Source organism: Grampus griseus, assembly GCF_964374135.1.
Source record: "Grampus griseus genome assembly, chromosome: 17".
Lineage (NCBI taxonomy): Eukaryota > Metazoa > Chordata > Mammalia > Artiodactyla > Delphinidae > Grampus > Grampus griseus.
Window position 1 is genome coordinate 75,337,459 of NC_139011.1, and position 22,064 is coordinate 75,359,522.

The 22,064-nt window shown below is 42.0% G+C and overlaps 1 protein-coding gene across 2 annotated transcripts in view; it reads left to right on the forward strand.

Moving 5' to 3' along the window:
- The window catches only part of NSMAF (neutral sphingomyelinase activation associated factor), a 60,541-nt gene that overhangs the window by 12,468 nt on the left and 26,009 nt on the right, over nt 1–22,064 (forward strand). For both annotated transcript variants that reach the window (XM_082674628.1, XM_082674629.1), the window contains exons 2-9: nt 1,814–1,903; nt 4,977–5,055; nt 5,153–5,220; nt 5,300–5,336; nt 11,396–11,446; nt 13,991–14,062; nt 14,363–14,410; nt 14,515–14,567. In XM_082674628.1, coding sequence (XP_082530754.1) covers nt 1,814–1,903; nt 4,977–5,055; nt 5,153–5,220; nt 5,300–5,336; nt 11,396–11,446; nt 13,991–14,062; nt 14,363–14,410; nt 14,515–14,567 — 498 coding nt within the window. The remainder of the gene's footprint in view (nt 1–1,813; nt 1,904–4,976; nt 5,056–5,152; nt 5,221–5,299; nt 5,337–11,395; nt 11,447–13,990; nt 14,063–14,362; nt 14,411–14,514; nt 14,568–22,064) is intronic.

Here is a 22,064-nt window from a genome sequence, read left to right on the forward strand (position 1 = left end):
CCCGCTGTCATCATTTTTAATTTATGAGTTATTTTTCTGTTGGTTCAGTTTGTTTTCAAGCAAGCAGTATCTCGTTTCATGGATATAATTTCTTCTTTGTGAGGATCTTAATTAGAGTCTTTTGACCTTCTGTTCATTGTCTCTAGTCCTTCACGCTGTGTTCTTCCGCTTGTTTGGTCTAGTTCTTTCACGTTAGAGGCAGGTGATCTTGGGGTGTGCGTTCATATTTAAGGGTGAAGCACGTAATTCTGTGTCACTGTGGGCAGGCCTTTTCTGTTGGGCCTCACTGTGGGATGATGTTGTAGACGGTTCTTTGAAATGTTAGTATCCATAGGTCTTTTCTCCAGGGCTATTTAGTTTTTTCCAGAACTAACCCTCCTGCTTTCTGTGTAATCACTGTCTTTTCATGCAGTGGTGCTGCTCTGCACTGTGCTTGGTGCCTAGTTTGGAGTCTCTTGTTTAATTTTGGTGCTGAAAAACCATGTGTAGGGAGAACCATCGGGGAGGAATCGCGGCTGCTGGCCTCGTTTGGACTTTCAAGCATCCCCCCAGGCTCCATCCCTGCCTTCTTGGTACCTGATACCTGCAGTTGTGGAACTTGTGGTTTCCTCCTGGTTGGTACCTTTTCTGGAGGCATCTGCTCTTCCAGCTTCTGATCACTGCTCATTCCTCCCCTCTGCTTTCCACGTCTCACAAATTTATAGGTATCTCTCATCTGCTTTTATGTCTCTCCGATTTCCATTAGTCTGTGGGTTTTACTAGTTTTTGTGTGGGGGGTTACTATTTAAAAAATATTTTTGTTCACATTGTAGTGTTTTTCCAGAGGGAGCAGAAATAAACAGGTACGTTTATTCTGCCGTATTTAATCTAGATGTCTTCCTGTAATACACCGGAACTTCAAGACGCATCTCAAGTACCACGCTTTTCGTGAAAACGTCTCCCCGTGACTCTGGGTGCCGTTGATGTTTCCTGGTCCTTACCACAAAACAAACAAAACAGTTGTTTTCAGTTCTTCGCCATATGTTTGTTTCTGTGGCCATGCAACTAAATTAATACTTTTTCTGTTACTTTATTTTGTTTTTAAAAGTTTAAAGCACTTAAAGCTTTAAAAAGAACTGATTCCCATTGGGTTCAGCTTACTCGTTTTATCTATTAAATAGCTGTTGCGTACAAAGCCTTAGATTGGTTATAACAGGAATATCTAAAGATCTGCTTCTCAGAGGCACTGGTCTTGTGGAAGTAGCAAGAGAAACTCACCCACCCACGAGCCATGACAGTGGAGAATGGTTTGTGGTGGGGAAGAGGGGGTGGGGAACAAAGGATGAACACTCTGTAGGTGGGAAAGCTCCGAGCTCTGTTCAGGCAACAGTAAGTGTTGTTGTTGTTTTATTGGAGTATAATTGCTTTACAATGGTGTGTTAGTTTCTGCTGTACAGTGAAGTGAATTAGCTGTATGTATACATACAGCCCCTCCCTCTTAGACCTCCCTCCCACCCACCCCCATCCCACCCATCTAGGTCATCACAGAGGAGGTGCCCACCAGCTATCTGTTTTATACATGGTTTTATTTCATGAAATTTGGAGTTTCTGTAAAGGAATAATAAATCCACCTGGTAAACAATTTATTTTATTTTTGGCATAGCTGGGCAGGTCTGTCTTGATAGAGAAGAGTGCCTGGCATATAATATACACTTAGTAAGCGTTTGTTGATGTAGTGGATGGAAAAACACTTTGGGAACACATGCTTGAAATATTCTGCTTTCTTATACTTAAAAAAAATAAACATGCGGTTTTGTTTTTTCCCCAAATTTAGATTTTCCTTGCTGCTGCTTAACTTGGAGGAGTACTACTTTGAACAGCATACAGCTAATCATATTCAGCACAAGGGCAGTCAGAATGAAAGGTAAGGAAGGTTTTCAGATCTCTGAAAAGGCCTAGTGAGAGCTCAGTAGGAGTGAGCTACTCTGAATGCTACTCTCCACTGAAAGGAACGAGGGCTCTTCGGAGACTTGTCTGAGTCTACGTCAGGGGAGGAAATGTGGGAGGTGAGCCTGGACCATCTTGTCAGACTGGCAAGAAAGGAAGGTATCAGAAATGACTGCATGTGAATTAAAAGGGCACAAGGCCACCCTGAAGAGCTGGGCAAAAAATGGGACAGATTGAACACCAAAAAAGAATAATGAGGGTAGTGGATTGAAATGTATCAGAAGGGCTCGAATCCATGAGTTCATAATGACATATATGTAATATAAATATATTATTTCTCGTGTGTGTGTGTATATACATATGTATATCAGTTACCTTTGAAGGTACTAGGACACCAACTCATTTTTCTAAAACTTGATAAACGTAAAGAATCGAGCATTTTCCCTGCCTTCCTTGTACAAATTGTACTTTAGGGTAACCAAATCACAGATAATTAAAGCTGCTCTTTGTTGATGAATTCTAGATAATAAACACAGAGGGAATGTTAAAAATTTCAACCCCTAGTGAATAATGGATCTATATCAGGGGTCGACAAACTATGGTCAGATCTGGCCTGCTACTTGTTTTTGTAAATAAAGTTTTATTGGAACACCCACCTGTTTACATATTGTGTGTGGTTGCTTTCCTGCAACACGGAAGTAGAACTGAATAGTGACAGAGACCAAATGGCCTGCAAAGTCGAAAATATTTACTATCTGGCTCTTTATAGAAGAAGTTTGCCAACCTCTGCTGTAGACAGAATCTTCAGTGGCTGCTAAACCAGCAGATGAAAAGCTGCTGAGAAATTTTTTAATGCACGTATCAAGATAGGCATTACCTGAACCCACTGTGGCCTCTTGATACGAGGGAAGTACATGTGCACTGCCTCTGACGAACCCTTACCAGAAAATCAAACCCCAGCTGGTCAAGTCTTTTAATCTTACCAATTATATAAAGGAAATGGGATAGAGGAAAACCACAGAGATGTGTTTAGCAAAGTTCATAATGCGGGAAAATGAAAGTTGCCTTAGATTAAGAGATATTGAGAGACCTGTCAACTAAATGTAATATGGACTTTGTGTTCCAACTTGAACAAACCAACTATAAGAACACACTTATGAAAGAGAAAAGTTTGAATCCTGGCTGTATCCTTGATGACATTAAGGAATTATTCATTTTTTTAGGTGTGACAGTGATAGGTCATTTATTGAAATAGTTTATCTTCAGAGATTCATGTTAAAGTATATATAAATGAAGTATAGGATGTCTGGGAATTTATCTAAAATCCAGCAGGGTTCTGAGGTGTTCTACACAAAACAAGAATGACTGCATGTTAACAACTGCAGAAACTAGGTGATTGATACTTGGGAATTTTCTATTCTATTTGTATTTGTTTAGCAATTGCCATAGAAGTACTTAAGTTATTATTAGGTGATTTAGGGTGTTAGGAAAGTAAATGCAGATAACAGCATGGAAAGAAATGATGTAAAATCAAAATTTAAAAGAGCTTTTGAGGAAGAAGAATTGCAGGCTAAATCATGACCTTCAGCATGACCAGCCTTCTTGTGCACTGGGTACATATTATCTACGTACACAGAGGTAGGCCTTCCTCAGATTGTGATGGGACTTTATCCTGTGGGTTAGAACACCATTGGCATATTTGTAAGCCAGGAAGAATGTGAGATTTCTTTGATAGAAGAACTGACTCGGCCTGGGGGGTGGGGGTGGGGTACAGAAGCAGGAAGAGCAGGTCGGTCTTTCTAGAGTATAAGTAACATAATTGCTTCAGTTAAGAGACCCTGGAACGGCCAGAGCAAGAAGCGTTCACGTGCTTCCCTGGTGGCGCAGTGGTTGGGAGCCCGCCTGCCGATGCAGGGGACGCGGGTTCGTGCCCCGGTCCGGGAAGATCCCACATGCCGCGGAGCGGCTGGGCCCGTGAGCCATGGCCACTGAGCCTGCGCGTCCGGAGCCTGTGCTCTACAAGGGGAGAGGCCCGCATACCACAAAAAAAAAAAAAAAAAAAAAGAAGCGTTTACTAGGACACTGAGGAATGACTGGAGAAAAAGTCCAGATGTCATACAAGTGATTTTAAAAAACGTAAGATCCTTAGAGCTTCACTTGTAGATACTTGTAGTACTCTTGGAAACTAATCTTAAGGTGATTTTTTTATAAGACGATGTTCCAGCATTTCTTAACCTGTGTTTTGATTACATAATAAGTTATTGCCTTGGTTTGACCAATTGATAAAAGTCATCTAGTCAATAAAAAGACAATCAAGTGTGTAGATTTTTATTGGCTTCAGGCAAGTGAGGCACATGGGCCTCTAACATGCTCAGGCGGGCTTTTTCCAAAACTCATTGGAGCCGTATAAATGTCCCAAGAAAGGAGGAGAATGGTGAAGCCGATGACTGATTTATTTGCTATTATAGTAGCAGGCAGATGGTCTTTACAATTGCTTATCATCATAGAACCAGTTTTTCCCAGAATTCCTATGTACCCCAGAATCACCGGTAAAAGCGTTCTGGGTTCTAAATTCAAACTCTTGTTATTCTTGCATGATTATAAATAAGAACACAAAAAATCTCCTACCTAATCAACGTTAGATGCTTAGTATTGCTTTCTGAATCGTTCTTTAAGATATAGGAAATTAAAAGTCAAAAGAATTTACCACAGACAGGATGGAATCAGCGTTTCTTAAGGATCAGAAAACTGTTTCCCTTTCACAGTAGTTGTGAGGACCAGATGAGGTAATGCGAATAAAATACATGCGACGGTGCTCAACCAGTGAGACCGTATTACAACACATGCAGATTCTTTAACCTCTAGGGAGGGGGAGATGAGGAAAATATTTTTGCTATATTTTCCAACCTTTCATACCCTTCTCTTTGTTGAGCTTTTATTAGTTTATACTTTTATACTTTAGTCATCTACATTCTAGTTAAATGTATTATGATTCTTTTGTGACTTTTGTTACGTTCATTAATAATAACCTTTTGTACTTTCATCTCTAGGAAAATCAGAGGCTCCTTAAAAATATGTTCAAAATCAGTTATTTTTGAACCGGATGCAACATCCCAGCCCATCATTAAGGTAAATGCATTTTAAGTGTGAACAGAAACGGTTCTATTTTTTGTATATATTTTACCTTGGCTTATTTTTATAATATTTCTCTCTCAATTTTTTCCAGATTCCTTTGAGAGATTGTATAAAAATAGGAAAACATGGCGAAAATGGAGCCAATAGACACTTTGCAAAGTACGTCATTGTCTTAACTGTGTAATTTTACTTCTACCAGAAAATTACATATATCTAATAACTTCTATCTGCATTTTAGGGCGGTATCCGGGGGGATCTCACTCATTTTCAGTCAGGTAAGAAGCACCTAGTAAACATTTTTTTCTAACCTGAACGCACATTTAAATGAATAAATACATATGTGTGTGTGTATATATATACACATACATATATATACACATTTTTTTTTAAGCACAATGAAATTATTTGTAGAAACCTCAAATGAAGGCCACAGGGAATGATGTTGAAATTCTTTTAAAGTTAGTCATTGAGAACTATATGTCTCAGAAGCTGTGATGCCTGATGCGTTCCTTAACGTTCATTAAGCGTGTGGTACCTGCAGGCTGTGTGGGTCCGTCCTGAGGAGTCCTGACAGTGCGTGAGGGTTGAGATGAAGGACTGCAGTTGGAGGGTGGGAGGCCAGCGCCTCCCGCTTCAGTGAGCTCGGAGGGACTCATGGTGACAACCGAGGCCACGGCTCAGGATGTGTAGCCTTGTCTAATTATAGTATAATGCTTGGGGTCACGACCTTTTCTTCATTTCACATTTGCTCAATATAGATTTGTGCATCCGGTACTGTGTGAACACTGGCAATACGGAGATAAATGACATGTTTTTTCTCCTGTCATACACAACTGACCCTTGAACAAAGTGGGAGTTTGGGGCACTGACCCCCACGCCCACACACACAAACAGGTGAAAATTTACGTATAACTTTTGACTCCCCCCAGACTTAACTACGAATAGCCTACTGTTGCCTCACCGATGACATAGACAGTTGATAACATGTATTTTGTATGTTATATGTATTGTGTACTGTATTCTTACAATAAGTTAGAGAAAAGAAAATGTTATTAAGAAAATCATAAGAGAAGATGCATTTGCAGTTTGTACTGTACTTATCCATACTGTAAGTTCACGTCATCTGTTTATAAGATGACAGGACCGACATCAATATTGTCTTAATGTGACACAAAACACTGTAGATGTTAGATGTGTTACTAACATTAGACATCAAAAATGAAAAGATAGGGGCTTCCCTGGTGGCGCAGTGGTTGAGAGTCTGCCTGCCGATGCAGGGGACACAGGTTTGTGCCCTGGTCCGGGAAGATCCCACATGCCGCGGAGCGGCTGGGCCCGTGAGCCGTGGCCGCTGAGCCTGCGCATCCGGAGCCTGTGCTCCACAATGGGAGAGGCCACAGCAGTGAGAGGCCCGCGTACTGCAAAAAAAAAAAAAAAAAAAAAAAAAAAAGGATAATGTGGAAAAGGAACGTGTTATTCACAAGTATGATTCATGCACTGATAATGAAGAAGCAGCAGGATGACTGCTTTATCGTAGCCTGTGTCATCAATACGATTGCTTCCCAGTAGCCCAGCCTGTACACTGTTGAGTGAATCGTTACAAAAGTGTTACGGCACACAGTGTCGTATCAGATTCATAATTCAGTATGGAGACGTGGTTACATTTTAATTTTCAAAATTAAAAAAAAATTTATTTTTGGCTGTGTTGGGTCTTCGTTGCGGCGAGTGGGGGCTGCTCTTCGTTGCGGTGCACGAGCTTCTCATTGCGGTGGCTTCTCTTGTTGCAGAGCACGGGCTCTAGGCGCGTGGGCTTCAGTAGTTGAGGCTCATGGGGTCTAGAGCGCAGGCTCAGTAGCTGTGGTGCACGGGCTTAGTTGCTCCGCGGCATGTGGGCTCTTCCCAGACCAGGGCTCGAACCTGCGTCCCCTGCCTTGGCAGGCGGATTCTTAACCACTGCGCCACCAGGGAAGCCCCAAACATGATTACATTTTTTTTTAAACCCGTGGTGATAGAGAAAGACATCTGAACAGTAATGTAATTCTTTGAAAGCAAAGTTACGAAACCAGAAAACTAACACATGATTAATCTTATATTAAAATCACTCCCCTTATGCCTATGCAAGGGTAGGCTGTCCACTTCAGTACAAGTCTCGCACACGATGTTCTACACTATGAATGCTTAGGTGATGACAGTGATGAACACAGAAACGTATCATACGCTTCCTCCACGTGCTTATTAGATGTTCACATGAAGACACACACAAACACAACAGGTGAGTTTATTAACTGCACGGCAGGATGATTGTTCACTAGTCATTAGGTAGAAGTGGAGCGTCCCAGAGGTCTTCATTCCTGTCGTCTGTCTTCACATTGGGCGGGGGGCGGGGGGGGGGTTTGTCTTGCTGTCGCAGGTGGCAGAGATGGGGGGGGACGGGGCGGGCAGGAGAGGCAGACACATTCAGTTTAACTTTACGGAAATACATCATGATTTCTGGCTGACTTTTCTGCTTTTTTATTTCTCTAAAAATGTTGCTATACGGTACCAATCCTCCTTCCGCCGTTTGCTTTAGTTCCAGTGCCTGTGTCATAGAAGGGTCCACGTCATAAAAGAAGTGAAAAAGCAGTCTCAGAAATCAGCCTGCTGCTAGGTGGTCTCATGTCACTTTGTTTCCTGGCACTGCTGCTTCTACATCTTCTTCCTCATCATCTGGCGCTGGTTTGGGAGCTCTCATCTCCCTCTGGTTGTCTTCTGTTAATTCCTCGGATGTGGTGTCCATTAGTTCTTGAATTTCTCCAAGATCCGTATCTTGAAACGTTTCAACCGCCTCTCTCTTTTTGCCATATCCGTAATCTGATTCATGATTTCCTTGATAGGCTCTGTCGTAAATCCTGTAAAGTCATGCACAGCGTCTGGACACAGTTTTCTCCAGCAGGAATGTACTGTTTTTGGCTTGATGGCTTTCATGGCTTTTTCTATAACAACCATGGCATCTTCAATGGTGTAATCCTTCCAGACTCTCATGATTTCTCTTCCACAGCATTGACAGTCCTTTGCACAGGGTACCATATGTAATAAGCCTTAAAGGTTCTTACGACCCCTGATCTAGAGGCTGAATTAGAGATGCTGGGTTTGGGGGCAGGTAGACCACTTTGACACCTTTGGTGTTGAGCTCATGGGGTTCTAGGTGGCCAGGGGTATTGTCCAATTAAAAGAACATTAAAGGGCAGTCCCGTACTGGCAGAATACTTCCTGTATCGGGACAAAGCATCGATGGAACCAATCCAGAAAAAGGGTTCTTGTTGTCCAACCAAAAGACTGGCAGCTGGGGTTCCCTCTTCCCTTCAACGCTGGGGTCAGCAGCTTTATAGATCAGGGCAGTCCTGGTCATCGACCCCATTGCATTTGCACAAAACAGCAGAATTAGCCTATCCCTTCCTGCCCTTAAATCCAGGTCCTCGTGTCTCTTATTAATGAATGTCCTTTGTGGATTTTTTTTTTTCTCTCAGAAGAGGGCACTTCCATCTGCATTCAGACCTGATCAGGCAGATATCCTTTCTCCTCAGTGATTTTCTTAATGGTGTCTGGGATCTCGTCTGCTGCCTCCTGGTTGGCAGAAGCTGCTTCTCCTGTTATCTTGACATTTTCACAGCGAAATCTCTTTCCAAAATTATCAAACCATCCTTTGCTGACATTAACTTTTCCAGCTTTAGATCCTTCACCTTCCTTTTGCTTTAAGTTGTCATATGATGACTCCATGTTAGTCATCACGCAGCAACCCTGCACCCACATAAAAGCTGCATTTTCAGTACGTGATAAAAAGGTAGTTCACAAAAAGTGCCAGGTTCTCCCGCCTGCTGGGTAGCTGCCAGATGGCTTCATGAACTTCCTTTTCCTTTTTACAATGGTGTTTACATTGGATTCATTTATCTTGAAATGGTGGCAACCGCAGCGGCTGGCCTCACCTCAATCAATGGCACATGTATCAAGTAGTTCAACTTTCTCTCGTAACGTCGTGACTTTGCTTCTCGGGAGCACGGCCAGCATCACTAGTGGCACTTCGTGTGGGTCCCGTGGTGTTATTCCAGGTTTGTGATCTTAGACTAAACACGACGAAAAATGCACAAGAACCAGGAGGGACCACTTTTTACTGTGATGCCCGATTCCCTGCTGCTCACGCAAAGATGAATAGCGTCCCGCGGCCTTCTGAGGTTACTCTCAGCACTCGACCTCAGCGCAGTATCACAGGAGGCGGCTATGAAGTTATGACCGTGGTACAGTGTGAACTACGGCGAACGTATGCAGCTGTGATTTCATACTGCATCTTTATCGTTATTTTACATTTCTCTCGACTAAGATTGGTGCCACCCATGTACGGTCTGTTAGCGTGTGCGTAAGTTTTGATAAGTTTTAACTTTTTGTAATAGATTTGTGTATGTTTTATGGTTGTAAATGATATGATAGACTAGTATCTACATATATTTTATGCGCTCATGACATAACAGTTTCTTAATTTTTCTGATATTTCTAGGCTACACAGTTCATCTTCTTTCAAATTGTCCCAAATCTCCACATCCTTTTCCAGTATATTTACTGAAAACAATCCACATGTAAGTGGACCCATGCAGGTCAAACCCATGTTGTTCAAGGGTTAGCTGTGCTCAATTCATCTGGAGATCTTTAAAAAATTATAGATGAGAGAGGAGTAGAGCTCATTACCACTGCCTTTTTGCTGTGAACCTCACCTTCTTCACCTTGAAAATGAAAGGGTAGAGGTCAGCATTGGCTCCAGTCTCTGCGGATCTCCAGCTTCTTGAAGTGTTCAAAGAAAAGTATCGTTCTGTGATCGAGCAAGCGTGGGAAGAGCTGTGGGAAACAAAGATGCAGAGCTTTCTTTACGCTATAGGACTGGGCGCGAAGCGTTGAGATTCTCAAGGGGTGAATGGTCGGGGGCAGAGAGCCTCCGGTGGTTTTTGGATCACTTAGCCCTCTTGTTCGTGCCTCTTTTTAATGCATATTGAAAATTATTTTATGAAGCCTGGGAGATATCAGATTAGGTGATTTTCTAAGTCTGCCTTCCACGATTCTAATCATTTTAGGGAAGAAAGCATTTCAGAGGCTCTCTTTGACTTCATGCTGCTTTGACTGGCGGATATGAGAGCAGTTATGGCCACATCTGTTTGGGGAAGGAGCACCACGACTGATGATTCTCGTCCACACCTGTATTCTCATTATGTCTAGAGTATCATTCTACACTGTCGCTTTATTCTAGAAAGTCCTTATCTTGAAAGGAGTAGGTACTTTTTCAGTTGAAAGTATGGTTTCCATTATAAAAATATACATTTTATGGACTTCCCTGGTGGCGCAGTGGTTGAGAATCCGCCTGCCGTTGCAGGGGACACGGGTTCGTGCCCCGGTCCGGAAAGATCCCACATGCCGCGGAGCGGCTGGGCCCCTGAGCCGTGGCCGCTGAGCCTGCGCATCCGGAGCCTGTGCTGCGCAACGGGAGAGGCCGCAACAGTAAGAGGCCCGCGTACCGCAAAAAAAAAAAAAAAAAAAGTGTATATATATATATATATATACACACACACACACACACATATTTTAGTATAATTTTAATAAACTTAAGAGTAAAGCCCCCAAATCCTCCCACCTCCTTTCAGTAGTTTGTATAAGAGGTCTCATGTCAAATAAACTCAAAATCAGCTTTACATCAAGGTGTGACTAGGTATAAGCTACTCTTTCAAGTATTAAGCTTCCTGGGTTAAGCACACAACCAAATGAACACAACTTTTGTGTTTTTTGATTACTTACCAGGTCACAGTGTTTCAGAAATATGTTATGGTTCTTTAGGCTTTTAGAGTTTTGCTTCCAAATATTCTTTTGCTGATAGAATAAAGAGGAGTGTGTGTGTGTGCGTGTGCGCACGTGTATGTGCACGTGTGTGTCTGTCTAGAGAAGAGAGTTTTCTTTATGTTGATGAATGGATTTCATACCACAGTGACTTTGTTTTACTCATTTCTTAGAAAATCAGCCTTAGATTAGCTTCCTTCACTTGTCTGGTTACTGGGTACAAGTGATGACATTCATAAAACATCTTAGACGTTGTATTTATCCAGCAGTGGTTGCTACCTTGTTGCCTTGATGAATCTTTTTTTAATTTAATGTTTGTTATTTTAACATCAGAACTTGAAAGCCATACTGATATTAATACAAGTGCTTTTGGAAACAGATTATGTAACAATGATTTAAATTCGATTCATAACATCCTAATTAACAGTAACTCATTACTGTGATAATGTTTAATATTTTACAAGTATTGATTTGTCTTTCTCAGGTATATTTCATTAAAGAACACAACATTGTTGCACCATATAAAATAGAAAGGGTAAGTAAAGCTTTTCATTTATCCCCCGCAATTTACGTAGTGATTTTGAGCAGTAAGATTCTGTGTCTCTGTTAACTTCTTTAATGCAATGTAATGGGTATTTAAAAGCTTGTTCCCTAGCAGTTATAACAAAATACCAAGGGAATGACAGACTTTAGTCCAAAAGATTTCAATTAACTTTTTAACTTCAAAATAGGTGTGTCTATTAGGGGGAAAAAAAGCTTAAATTATTAGGTTAAAAGTTGAAATCAGAATATGCATCATTTGAAAGATTATTTACTGAATATCAATGAGAACTTCTTTTAAATGTTTGAGAAATACTTATAGGCTATAAAATACCCTTATTTAAGAGCTCAGTAATAGTTTATAAATGCTGCTGATTGGGTAGAAGCCCTGAGGGGCCGTGAACACAAGACTTGGAACTAGACGTTACATCCAACCCTTCTGTGCTTTAATTAATGCTTTACGCTGCAGCTTAGTACGCAGTAAAGGGATAACTCGTAGCAGAAGAGTTTTTACGAGACCTAGAGATGGTCTGCTGCTGCTCCTGTACGCGACACCTCTGAATTAGGAAAAGCCACCCTCTCCGAGCAGACGTCCGACAGGCGGGATGGCAGTTCCGGTCACAGGCCAGCCTGCGGGTCCTCAGCAGCAGCTTGGGCGGGGGGCGCACCAGCCACGTGCAGCCCCCTCTGAGTTTCATGTACAAGAAACATCTGCATGCGCCAGTCACTCAGAAACGGTGAATACTGCGACCTCGTCACTCACACGTGGTGCTATTGGCACTTTGGGAAGGACGGTTCATTGTGAGGGGCTGTCGCTTACATTACAGGCTGTTCCCACCCACGGGTGCCCCCTCTGCACTGTCCCCCTTTGTTGTGTGGTACCGCACATTGACAAGTGCCCTGCAAGGGTGGCGGAACGCCCCCCTGCCCCCCAAGTTGAGAACCTGCCTGGTGTACTCTCCCTGCAGAGGCTCTCCTGTCACCCACTGGAAGTGCAAAGCTGCTGAAAAGTTACATAAAAGGAAATGAGTAAGGTTTTCTGAAGCAAAGAGAAGCTCTTGTGAATTAGGACACCAAAGGATTCTCAGGTTTAAAGGGGCGGGGTTGTGACTTTGACCTTGGTGATGAGACTTGATAGACTAGGAAGCCCAGACCCTTGTTCCTCTTATGGAGAGACTGACTCAGTTCCCTTTGTGAGAAATCCAGAAACCAGTTAAGAGTGCCCTGCGCCCCAGGTGAGCATGAAATGAGCCACCCTGAAGCTGTGGGAACATTGTAGCATCCTTTCCCCGTAGTCCCTCCCCTGGCACTGTGCCACGTGATTGGAGGGAACTCCCAGCTCCCATCTTCTCCCTGGGGAGGGAAAGTCAAGACAGGACCGTAGGTCCAATGTTCTGGCTTTTGGGGGCAGCTGCCTGAGGGACTGGCTTCTGTCTCACCTGTCCTGGACCTCTGACAGGACCCATAATGCTCTAGATGCCTGGGGACCCCTGAAAACAGGAAAGAGCTGGGCATTGTGCAGCTGCTCCAGGGGACCCTGCACCAGAGACACAGGCAGATACAGCCCAGCAGACTCACCCTCAGGGGAAAGAGAAGAGTGCAGCTTGTGACACATAAAATTAACCGCCACAACACTTGCACACCCAGTCTCAGAGCACCTGAGTGTATGGAGCCAGCACTGACAGGACTGAAAGGAGAGGCTGACAGCAGCACAGGACAGAGGAGACTTCCGTCCGTGCCCCACCTTCAGTCATGGGTAGATCATCCAGACAGAAGGTCACTCAGGAAACGGAGGACTCGACCAGCACTCTGACCAGATGGACCTCACAGACACACAATGTCCTGCCCAACGGTAGCAGGACACACGCTCTTCTCACGTGCACACGGGACATTCTCCAGGACAGGTTGCGTGTCAGGTCACAAAACAAGTCAACAAATCTAAGAAGATTACAACCACCATGGAGTGAAGGCAGAAATCCATAGCAGCGGGAAAATTCACACGTATGTGGAAATTAAACAACACTCTCGAACAACCAATGGGTCAAAAAATAATAAAGAGAAATTAGACTCGAGGGAGGGGATATAGGTGTACATACAGCTGATTCACTTCGCTGTACAGTAGAAACTAACACAACATCGTAAAGCAATTATACTCCAATAAAGAAGTAAAAGAACCTAAACCAGAAAACCTCAAGATGATCAAAACGAAAACAGAACATATACCCAAACTGTAAAGATGCCGCAAAAGCAGTCCTAAGAGGGGAGTTTAGTGTTAAACGCTTACCTTGAAGATCTCAAATTAAAAAACCTAACTGTACATCTCAAGGAACCAGAAAAAGAAGAGCAAACTAAGCCCAAAATTAGCAGAAGGAAGGAGATAGTAAATACAGCTGTAAATCCAACAGACTCCTCCCCCGGGGTGCTCATTCCGTGTGGGCGGAGGGAGGGCGCGCCAGGCAGGTCCCTGCACAGGCCAGCAGGGGGCTGCAAATGTCTTAAAGTGATGGGGCCTGACGTGCTTGGTCTCCCTCTTTTTTAGGGCACAATGGAATATGTCTTCGAGTTGGATGTTTCAGGGAAGGTGGAAGGTGTCGTGGAGACATTGCTTCAGGTAAGCCAGGACTTTTCTCAGACATTCACTGGCAAACTGAGGCATAAACTTTTTTTTTTTAAAGAATTTCATACTCATATGTCTTACCAAAACCATAACCTTTTTTATAAATCTGAAACAGATTTACTTGAATATGTTGAACTTGAAAACTATACATTAGGCAGAAGCCATAGATATATCAGAGTCATTCTTACCTGTTACTAAGTAACAGAATGGTGGTTGTGTTTCATTGTTTCTAAGGAAATATCTTCAAAGCATCTGAGAGAAAAAATAAATTCTTGTGTATTTATATAATTGTAGCTTCACAGAGCATCCTGTCTGGACAAACTTGGGGACCAAACTGCTATGGTAAGAGTTTCTAAAGATCTGTATCTTTATTGTGAATGAACGTGTATTGATATGTCACTTATAAATCCTTATATCCATACTTTTTAAATGATTCTGTTTTAAAGATAACAGCCATTTTGCAGTCCCGTTTGGCTAGGACGTCATTTGACAAAAACAGGTAAGTTTTCAATGATTTTGTTTCCTGATTACGAAAGCAGTGGCATCGTCACCTGGTGCCTCATTCAGTGTGTCCAGAACCGATAGTGGGTGTTACCACCTGCCTCACCCCAAACCTGCTCGTCTGGGGGAGTGGCCCTGGCGTCAGTGCCAGAGCAAGGTCTGGGGCCTCCTTGCCACTTCTCCCAGCTGACATCTGTCCATCAGAAAGGCCTGCTGCCAGGTGCTCTCCACGATCTTCCCAGTCTACGAGCTCCTGTCTTTTCACAGGTTAGCGCCTCCGTTCAGGCCACCAGCCCCTGCCACTAAGATCACAGTGACAGCATTTAGCTTGTCCCCAGCTCCAGCCTTCCCTGCTCCAATCCCGTTTCCCTCACTGTGTTGAATGTACTTTTAAAATACATTCTTTCTAAGGAACTTATTTCTTTATATCACTTTTCTGTTTGAAACTCTTCCAGACTTCCATCGCCTTCAGGGTAGAGCCTTAACCTCACCTGCACGCGGGGCGCTGGTGTAGCCTTTGTCACTGTTGCGGCCGCCGGTGCCTCTTGCATGCTCTGCTCTGGATCTCTGCGTTCTGTGCGATTCCCGAGGTGCCTTATGGCCTCCTGCCTCTTCTGCACCCGCCCAACTCTTCCTTACTCTTCTCATTTCAGCTGAGCTGGCGTTGTATTGGAAAGTCTTTCCTGTCCCGTCAGGCTGTTAGGTACCTTCCTGAGGTGTCCTGCAGGGACCTAGAGACCACATTCTTACTGATCTAATGGAGTTTTGTTTCGGTTTTTGGTTTTGGGGTGTGTTGGGTTTTCTGTTTGTTTTGGGGTTTTTTTGGCTTTTCTAAGTATCCAATATATTTTCTGCAAGTAAGTATACTTTTATACTAACCTGTTCTCGTATTTGTTTCTTGCCTTATTTTAAGTAGATTTCCTCCTGTTAAGTAGATCTGGGCCATTTGTCTCTCTCTCCATCTGCGGTGTCACTGTATGAATTACTGTAGCTTTAGGACAACTCTTTTTTTTTTTTACATCTTTATTGGAGTATAATTGCTTTACAATGGTGTGTTAGTTTCTGCTTTATAACAAGGTGAATCAGTTATATATATACATATGTTCCCATGTCCCCTCCCTCTTGCGTCTCCCTCCCTCCCACCCTCCCTGTCCCACCCCTCCAGGCGGTCACAAAGCACCGAGCTGATCTCCCTGTGCTATGCGGCTGCTTCCCACTAGCTATCTACCTTACGTTTGGTAGTGTATATATGTCCATGCCTCTCTCTCGCTTTGTCACAGCTTACCCTTCCCCCTCCCCATATCCTCAAGTCCATTCTCTAGTAGGTCTGTGTCTTTATTAGGACAACTCTTAATATCAGGCAGTGCAGGGTCCTGCACCCTATTTCCCTTCTTAACTTACGTCTTCACTGTTCTTGGTCTTACACACTTCTGTGTAAATTTAGACTCTGCTTGTCAAGTTTCATAAAGGAAAAGCCTGCTGGGATTTTGACTGTGATTGCAGTGAAACTTTCCATTTATTTAAGTCTTCTTTATGATTTTTCTTTATAAAGTTCTTTCTTCTCTTGTGCTAGATTTATTCCAGGTACTTCGTGTTTTTGATGGTGTTGTAAATGATATCCTAAAATATTTCATTTTATTGTTGATACTTAGAATGTAGTAGATTTTTGTGTATTCGTTTTGTTTTCAGCAACCCTGCTAAACATTGTGATCCATTCCATTAACTTTATATATAGGTTCTCTAATATGTACAAAATCTTACGTAGCGATTGTTTCAGTCTCTAGTCGCTAGATATCATTTTTATTTTAGATATTTATTTTTAGATTTTTGTATTTGGAATCCTCAGGCCTAGGACAGAGTAGAAAGTATTGGTTGAATAGATTCATTTATGGATTATTATGTGCTAGGCTTTTGCTAGAAGCTTATGTGTATAAATGAGATTCGTTTGTCATATTCTGTTTTATTGCTACCTTTGTGACCCTTACACTACATTTTCAAATGTTAAAGAATTTGCCAGAAAAGCCATCTGGCCATTAACGTGTTTTCTGTGTTTCTGTTTGTTTACTTCTTTTTCTGTTTCACCTGTATAGCATTAATTTTCTTTTCATTTTTGTACTTGTAGGATATATTAGTTAAGTGGATTGTTGGGAGGAAAGAATAGCTTCCATTTTAGGAAGGAAAAGGAGTAATAAGAATTAGTCTCTTTTGACCTACTTAGAATGCGTAATTTTTCTAAGTAGCAGTTTAGACTTTAATCCTGGGCTTCAGCATGACATTAATGTTTAAAATGGTTCACTGTGAAACTTTTGATTTATCCAGTCTCCAAAGTGTTAGGCTGAAGAATTTGGGGAAGACTTTTTTTGCAGCGTGAAGTGAGATATTTCAGGATTGTATACTTCCTCCAAAAGAAAGAAGGTAAATTTTTGCTGAGATAAATTTTCATCATACTTGCAAGGAAATGCTTTTCTGTTGAAACTATATTTATTTTTCCCTATTCATTCTAAAAAAAGTTCAAGTCCTCACAAGTTGAAAGATAATATAGTGAACACAGATACCCTATGGGTCACCAAGCGTTAATTTGTCAACATTTTGCTGAATTTGCTTTGGTTCTTACATGCTCAGGCTCATGCTCTTGCTTGCTCTGTGTGTGTGTGTGTGTGTGTGTGCGCATACATGTATAAATAATGCATATATGTCTGTATATATGTTGTATGTATGTATACATGTATAGCTGATGTGCATATGTATGTATGTTTGTGTGATACATATAAAATATATGCATACAACTTTTCCCTGAACCATTTGAAATGACACTGCAAGACTTCCTGACACTTCACCCATAACTACTTCAACATGTATCTCTCACAAGAAAGTTCTGTGACATTCCTCCATACTGTTATAACACTCAAGCAGCAATATTCTATATGCCGGGTAACTTATAGCTCCATATTGAGGTTTCCCCATTTATACCCCAAAATGTCCTCTTTAAAATACTTTGGACTAATTTTAGATTTAAAGAAAAGATGTAAAGACAGTGAGTGCAAAGAGTTCTTTTCCCCTCATCCAGTTCCCCCATTATTATATGTTTAGTGGGTGTGGATGCTGTAATCGTAGATTTGTTGGCTGTAATCCTAGACTTTTTTTGATGCTATTGAAATTTTATTTTCCAATTATTTGTTACTGGTATATAGAAGTAGTTTTTTGTTGTTGTTTTTTGGTTTTTTGTTTTTTAGAAAGTGACCTTGTATCCTGTGACTTTTCCAAATTCAGAATTTACTCATTAGTCCTAGCAGGTTTTTTTTGTAGATTCCATAGAGTTTTCTATATCCATAATTATTTAACCTGTGAATAATGACAGTTTCACAGAAATACTTGTGGCTTTTATTTCTACTTCTTGCCTCATTGCACAGTTTGATTAATAGACGCAGTGGGAGCAGACATATTCTTGCCTTGTTCCTGATCTTACAGGAAAAGGGTTTAATGTTTCACCATTAAAGAATGACGCCAGGGCTTCCCTGGTGGCGCAGTGGTTGGGAGTCCGCCTGCCGATGCAGGGGACACGGGTTCGTGCCCCGGTCCGGGAAGATCCCACATGCCGCGGAGCGGCTGGGCCCGTGAGCCATGGCCGCTGAGCCTGCGCGTCCGGAGCCTGTGCTCCACAATGGGAGAGGCCACAACAGTGAGAGGCCCGCGTACCACAAAAAAACCCACCAAAACACACAAAAAAGAATGATTCCAGCTGTAGGTTTTTCATGGATGCCCTTTATCAGAGTGACGAAGTTTCTTTTTATTCCTGGTTTGCTGAGAGTATTTTCAAAAATAAGTTTAGAATTTTGTTAAGTACTTTTTGTTCATTTATTGAAATGATCTTTTTTTCTTTAATTCTGTTAATGTGAATTATATTGTTTTTTCAGTGTTAAAACAACCTTGTATTCATGGGATGAATCCAACTTGCTTACGATATGTTGTTCTTTTTACGTATTGCTGGATTTGCTTTGCTACTATTTTGTAAAGGATCTTTGCATCTCTGGTTAGGGATGTTGCTCTGTAAATCCTAGTGTATTTGTGAGGTTTTGCCGTCAGGGTTATGCTAGCCACATAACATGAGGTTAGAAATCTCCCTTTATCTTCTGTTTCCCAAAAGCGTTTGTGTAGGATTGTATTTCTTGCTTAAATTTTTAACCACATTTACTGGTGAAGCCATGTAGGCCTGAAGTGTTCTTACTTAGTCTATTTGCTTGACACATAGTTAGGTTGTCTGTTTCTTCTTGTGTCTATTTTGTCGAGCTGCATTTTTCAAAACCTTTGTCTAGTTCATCCAAGTTGTCAGATGCGGGCATCAAGTTGTTAATGTCCTCTGAACGTCAGTAGGATCTGCAGTTATGGTCCCTCTTTCATTCCTTACGTTGATGCTTTATGTTTTTTCTTTATCAGTATTGCCAGAGGTTTGCCAATTTTATTAACCTTTTTAAAGATCCAACTTTTGACTTTATTGATTTTTCTCTATTTTTATATAAAAATCATTTTATATAAAATTGATTTCCTTCCTTCAGCTTACTTTGGGTTTAACTTGTTCTCTTTCCAGCTTCCTACAAAGTTTAGATCACTGATTTTAGACCTTCTTTTATAAGTAGGACTAGAACATAAATTTACCTCTAAGCACTGCTCAGCTGCATCCCTCAGATTTTAATATGTTTTTATTATCATTCATATGAAATATTTCATAATTTCCTTTGTCATTTCTTCTTTGACCCATTGGGTTTTTTCTTTGGGTTATTTGGAAGTATGTTGTTTATCTTCTCTGTATTTGGGGATCTCGTTACTGTTGTATTGTTATTGATTTCTAATCTAATACTCTCTTGGTTCAGAGAGTATATGGGTCAGTCTTTTTTTTTTTAATAAATTTATTTATTTTATTTATTTATTTTTGGCTGTGTTGGGTCCTCGTTGCTGCGCGCGGGCTTTCTCTAGTTGCAGCGAGCGGGGACTACTCTTCGTTGTGGCACGCGGGCTTCTCATTGCGGTGGCTTCTCTTGTTGCGGAGCCCAGGCTCTAGGCACACGGGCTTCAGTAGTTGTGGCTCATGGGCTCTAGAGCGCAGGCTCAGTAGTTGTGACGCACGGGCTGAGTTGCTCCGTGGCATGTGGGATCCTCCCGGACCAGGGCTCGAACCCATGTCCCCTGCATTGGCAGGCGGATTCTTAACCACTGCGCCACCAGGGAAGCCCTGGTTCAGTCTTTTGATGTTTGTTGAGATGGGTTGTATGGCTCTGCGTAGTCTGTCCTGACACAGGTTTCCCAGGCCCGTGAAAGGAACGAGTGCTCTGAAGTTGTGGAGTATGGTGCTCTGTACCCGTCATTTAGGGCCAGTTGGCTGATGGTTGTTCGGATCATCTATACTGGACTGACTTTTTGTTGACTTGCTCTGTCACTTACTGAGAGGAGGGTGTTAAAATTACCAGTAATGATTGTGGAATTGTTTATTTTCCCCTGTATTTCTGTTATCTTATGCCTCGTGTACTGGCAGGCTCTGTTATTAGGTTTACATACATTTATAAGACACCAGTTTTCTTACATGTTGTGATTGCATGCTGTATCTTTTTCTCTCCTTTTTAATTTTAACTTGTCTGTGTCTTATTCCGTTTCTAAAAAACACTTTATATAGTTGAGTCTTTTTATACAGTCCGAAAGTCTCTGCTTGTTAATTGGATTGTTTAATTCATTTATAATTATGTAATTATGGATATAGTTGGTTTTTAAACCCACTATCTTAGTATTTGTTTCCTAGCATTTCATTTGTTCTTTGTTTGTCTGATCCTCCTTTCTTGCCGCCTTTTGGGTAAATCTGGTATTTTTAAGTATTCTACTTTTTAGCTGTAGTGCTTGGTGTCATTCTTAGTGGTCACTCTGGAGCTCACAATATGCACCTTGTACATAGCGTACCTTCAGGTAAGAGTATATTACACTCCTTTACAGTAGTTCAAGAGCCTTACAGCAGTGTGTTTCCACATAACCCCTCCTGCCCTTTGTGATCTGTGGTTTTATATTAAATTTCTATAAAACCCATGATATGGTGTTCTTATTTTAGGTTTTTTTTTTTCTTTTTCTTGCGGTACGCGGGCCTCTCACCGTTGTGGCCTCTCCCGTTGCGGAGCACAGGCTCCGGACGCGCAGGCTCAGCGGCCATGGCTCACGGGCCCAGCCGCTCCGTGGCATGTGGGATCCTCCTGGACAGGGGCACAAACCCGTGTCCCCTGCATCGGCAGGTGGACTCTCAACCACTGCGCCACCAGGGAAGCCCCCTTTTAGGTTTTTAAAGAATTTTTTTTTACTTTTTTTTTTTTTTTTTACAGTAGGTTCTTGTTGGTTATCTGTTTTAAATATAGCAGTGTGTACACGTCAATCCCAAACTCCCAATCCCAAGAATTGAGATACATGCATTTATAGGTACATAAATTAAAATACTGAGAATTCTTTTCTGTTTACTTGGAGATTTGAATACTTATGTTTCCTGATGCTTGTCTTTCCTTCCTGCAGAACCGGTGTTGCATCTGGTGTCATTTCTCTTAAGCCCAAAGAACTTCCTATAGCATTTCTTACGGTGCATATCTGGTCAGGATGATTCTCCCAGCTTTGTCTGAAAATACCTCTATCTTACTCTCATTTTTGAAGGGTGTTTTTGTTGGACGTAAAATACTAGGTTCACAGGGTTTTCTTTCACTACTTGAAGGGTTTTCATTCCGTTGTATGTTGCTGTCCATTGTTTCCTGTGAAAAGTCACATCATTTGTCCTGTTGTTACTGTGAATTAAGGTGTAGTCTCTCTGCGCCTGTCCTGCTGGGGGTTTCTGGGTAACGGAGCCTGTGAGCTGGTGTCTTACATTAGACAGTTTTCACCACTCTCCACTCAGTGTTTCTTCTGCCCCGTCTCCTGTCTCTTCTCCTGTGACTTGAGTTACACTCGTGTTAGTATGTTTTATAGTTTGGCTTAGACCTCAGACACTCTGCCCTGTGTGTTTTTAAATCATTATTATTCTCCTTCTGTCCTGTCTCAGTTAGGGCTTTTCATTGGCCTTGTTCTCAGCCACACTGGGCTCTGCCTCTGCCGCGCCAGTCTGTTGGGCTTGTTGAAGTCATTCTTCATTTCCTCTCGCCCAGATTTTCATTTCTAGCATCTCCTTTCAGTTCTTTTTCGTAGTTTCTACTTCTCGGACGAAGTTTTCCTCCCTTCACGTGTGTTTTCCATCTTTTCTTCTGGATCTTTTAGCAGATTTACTACAGTTACCTTAACGTCTCCCTCTGATGGATCCGACGTCTGGGTCCTCTTCCGTGGAATCTTCTCTCATGAGTGCGGGCCATATTTACTCACTTCTTTGTGTTTCTTGTAATTTTTTGTGTGCTGGGAAGTTTGTTTTAAAGGAACTGTAGAGACTGACCTGAGGAGTATTTGCCTCCGGAGGCGGTCGTGCCCACCCTCATCCTGCCCGCTGCTTGCC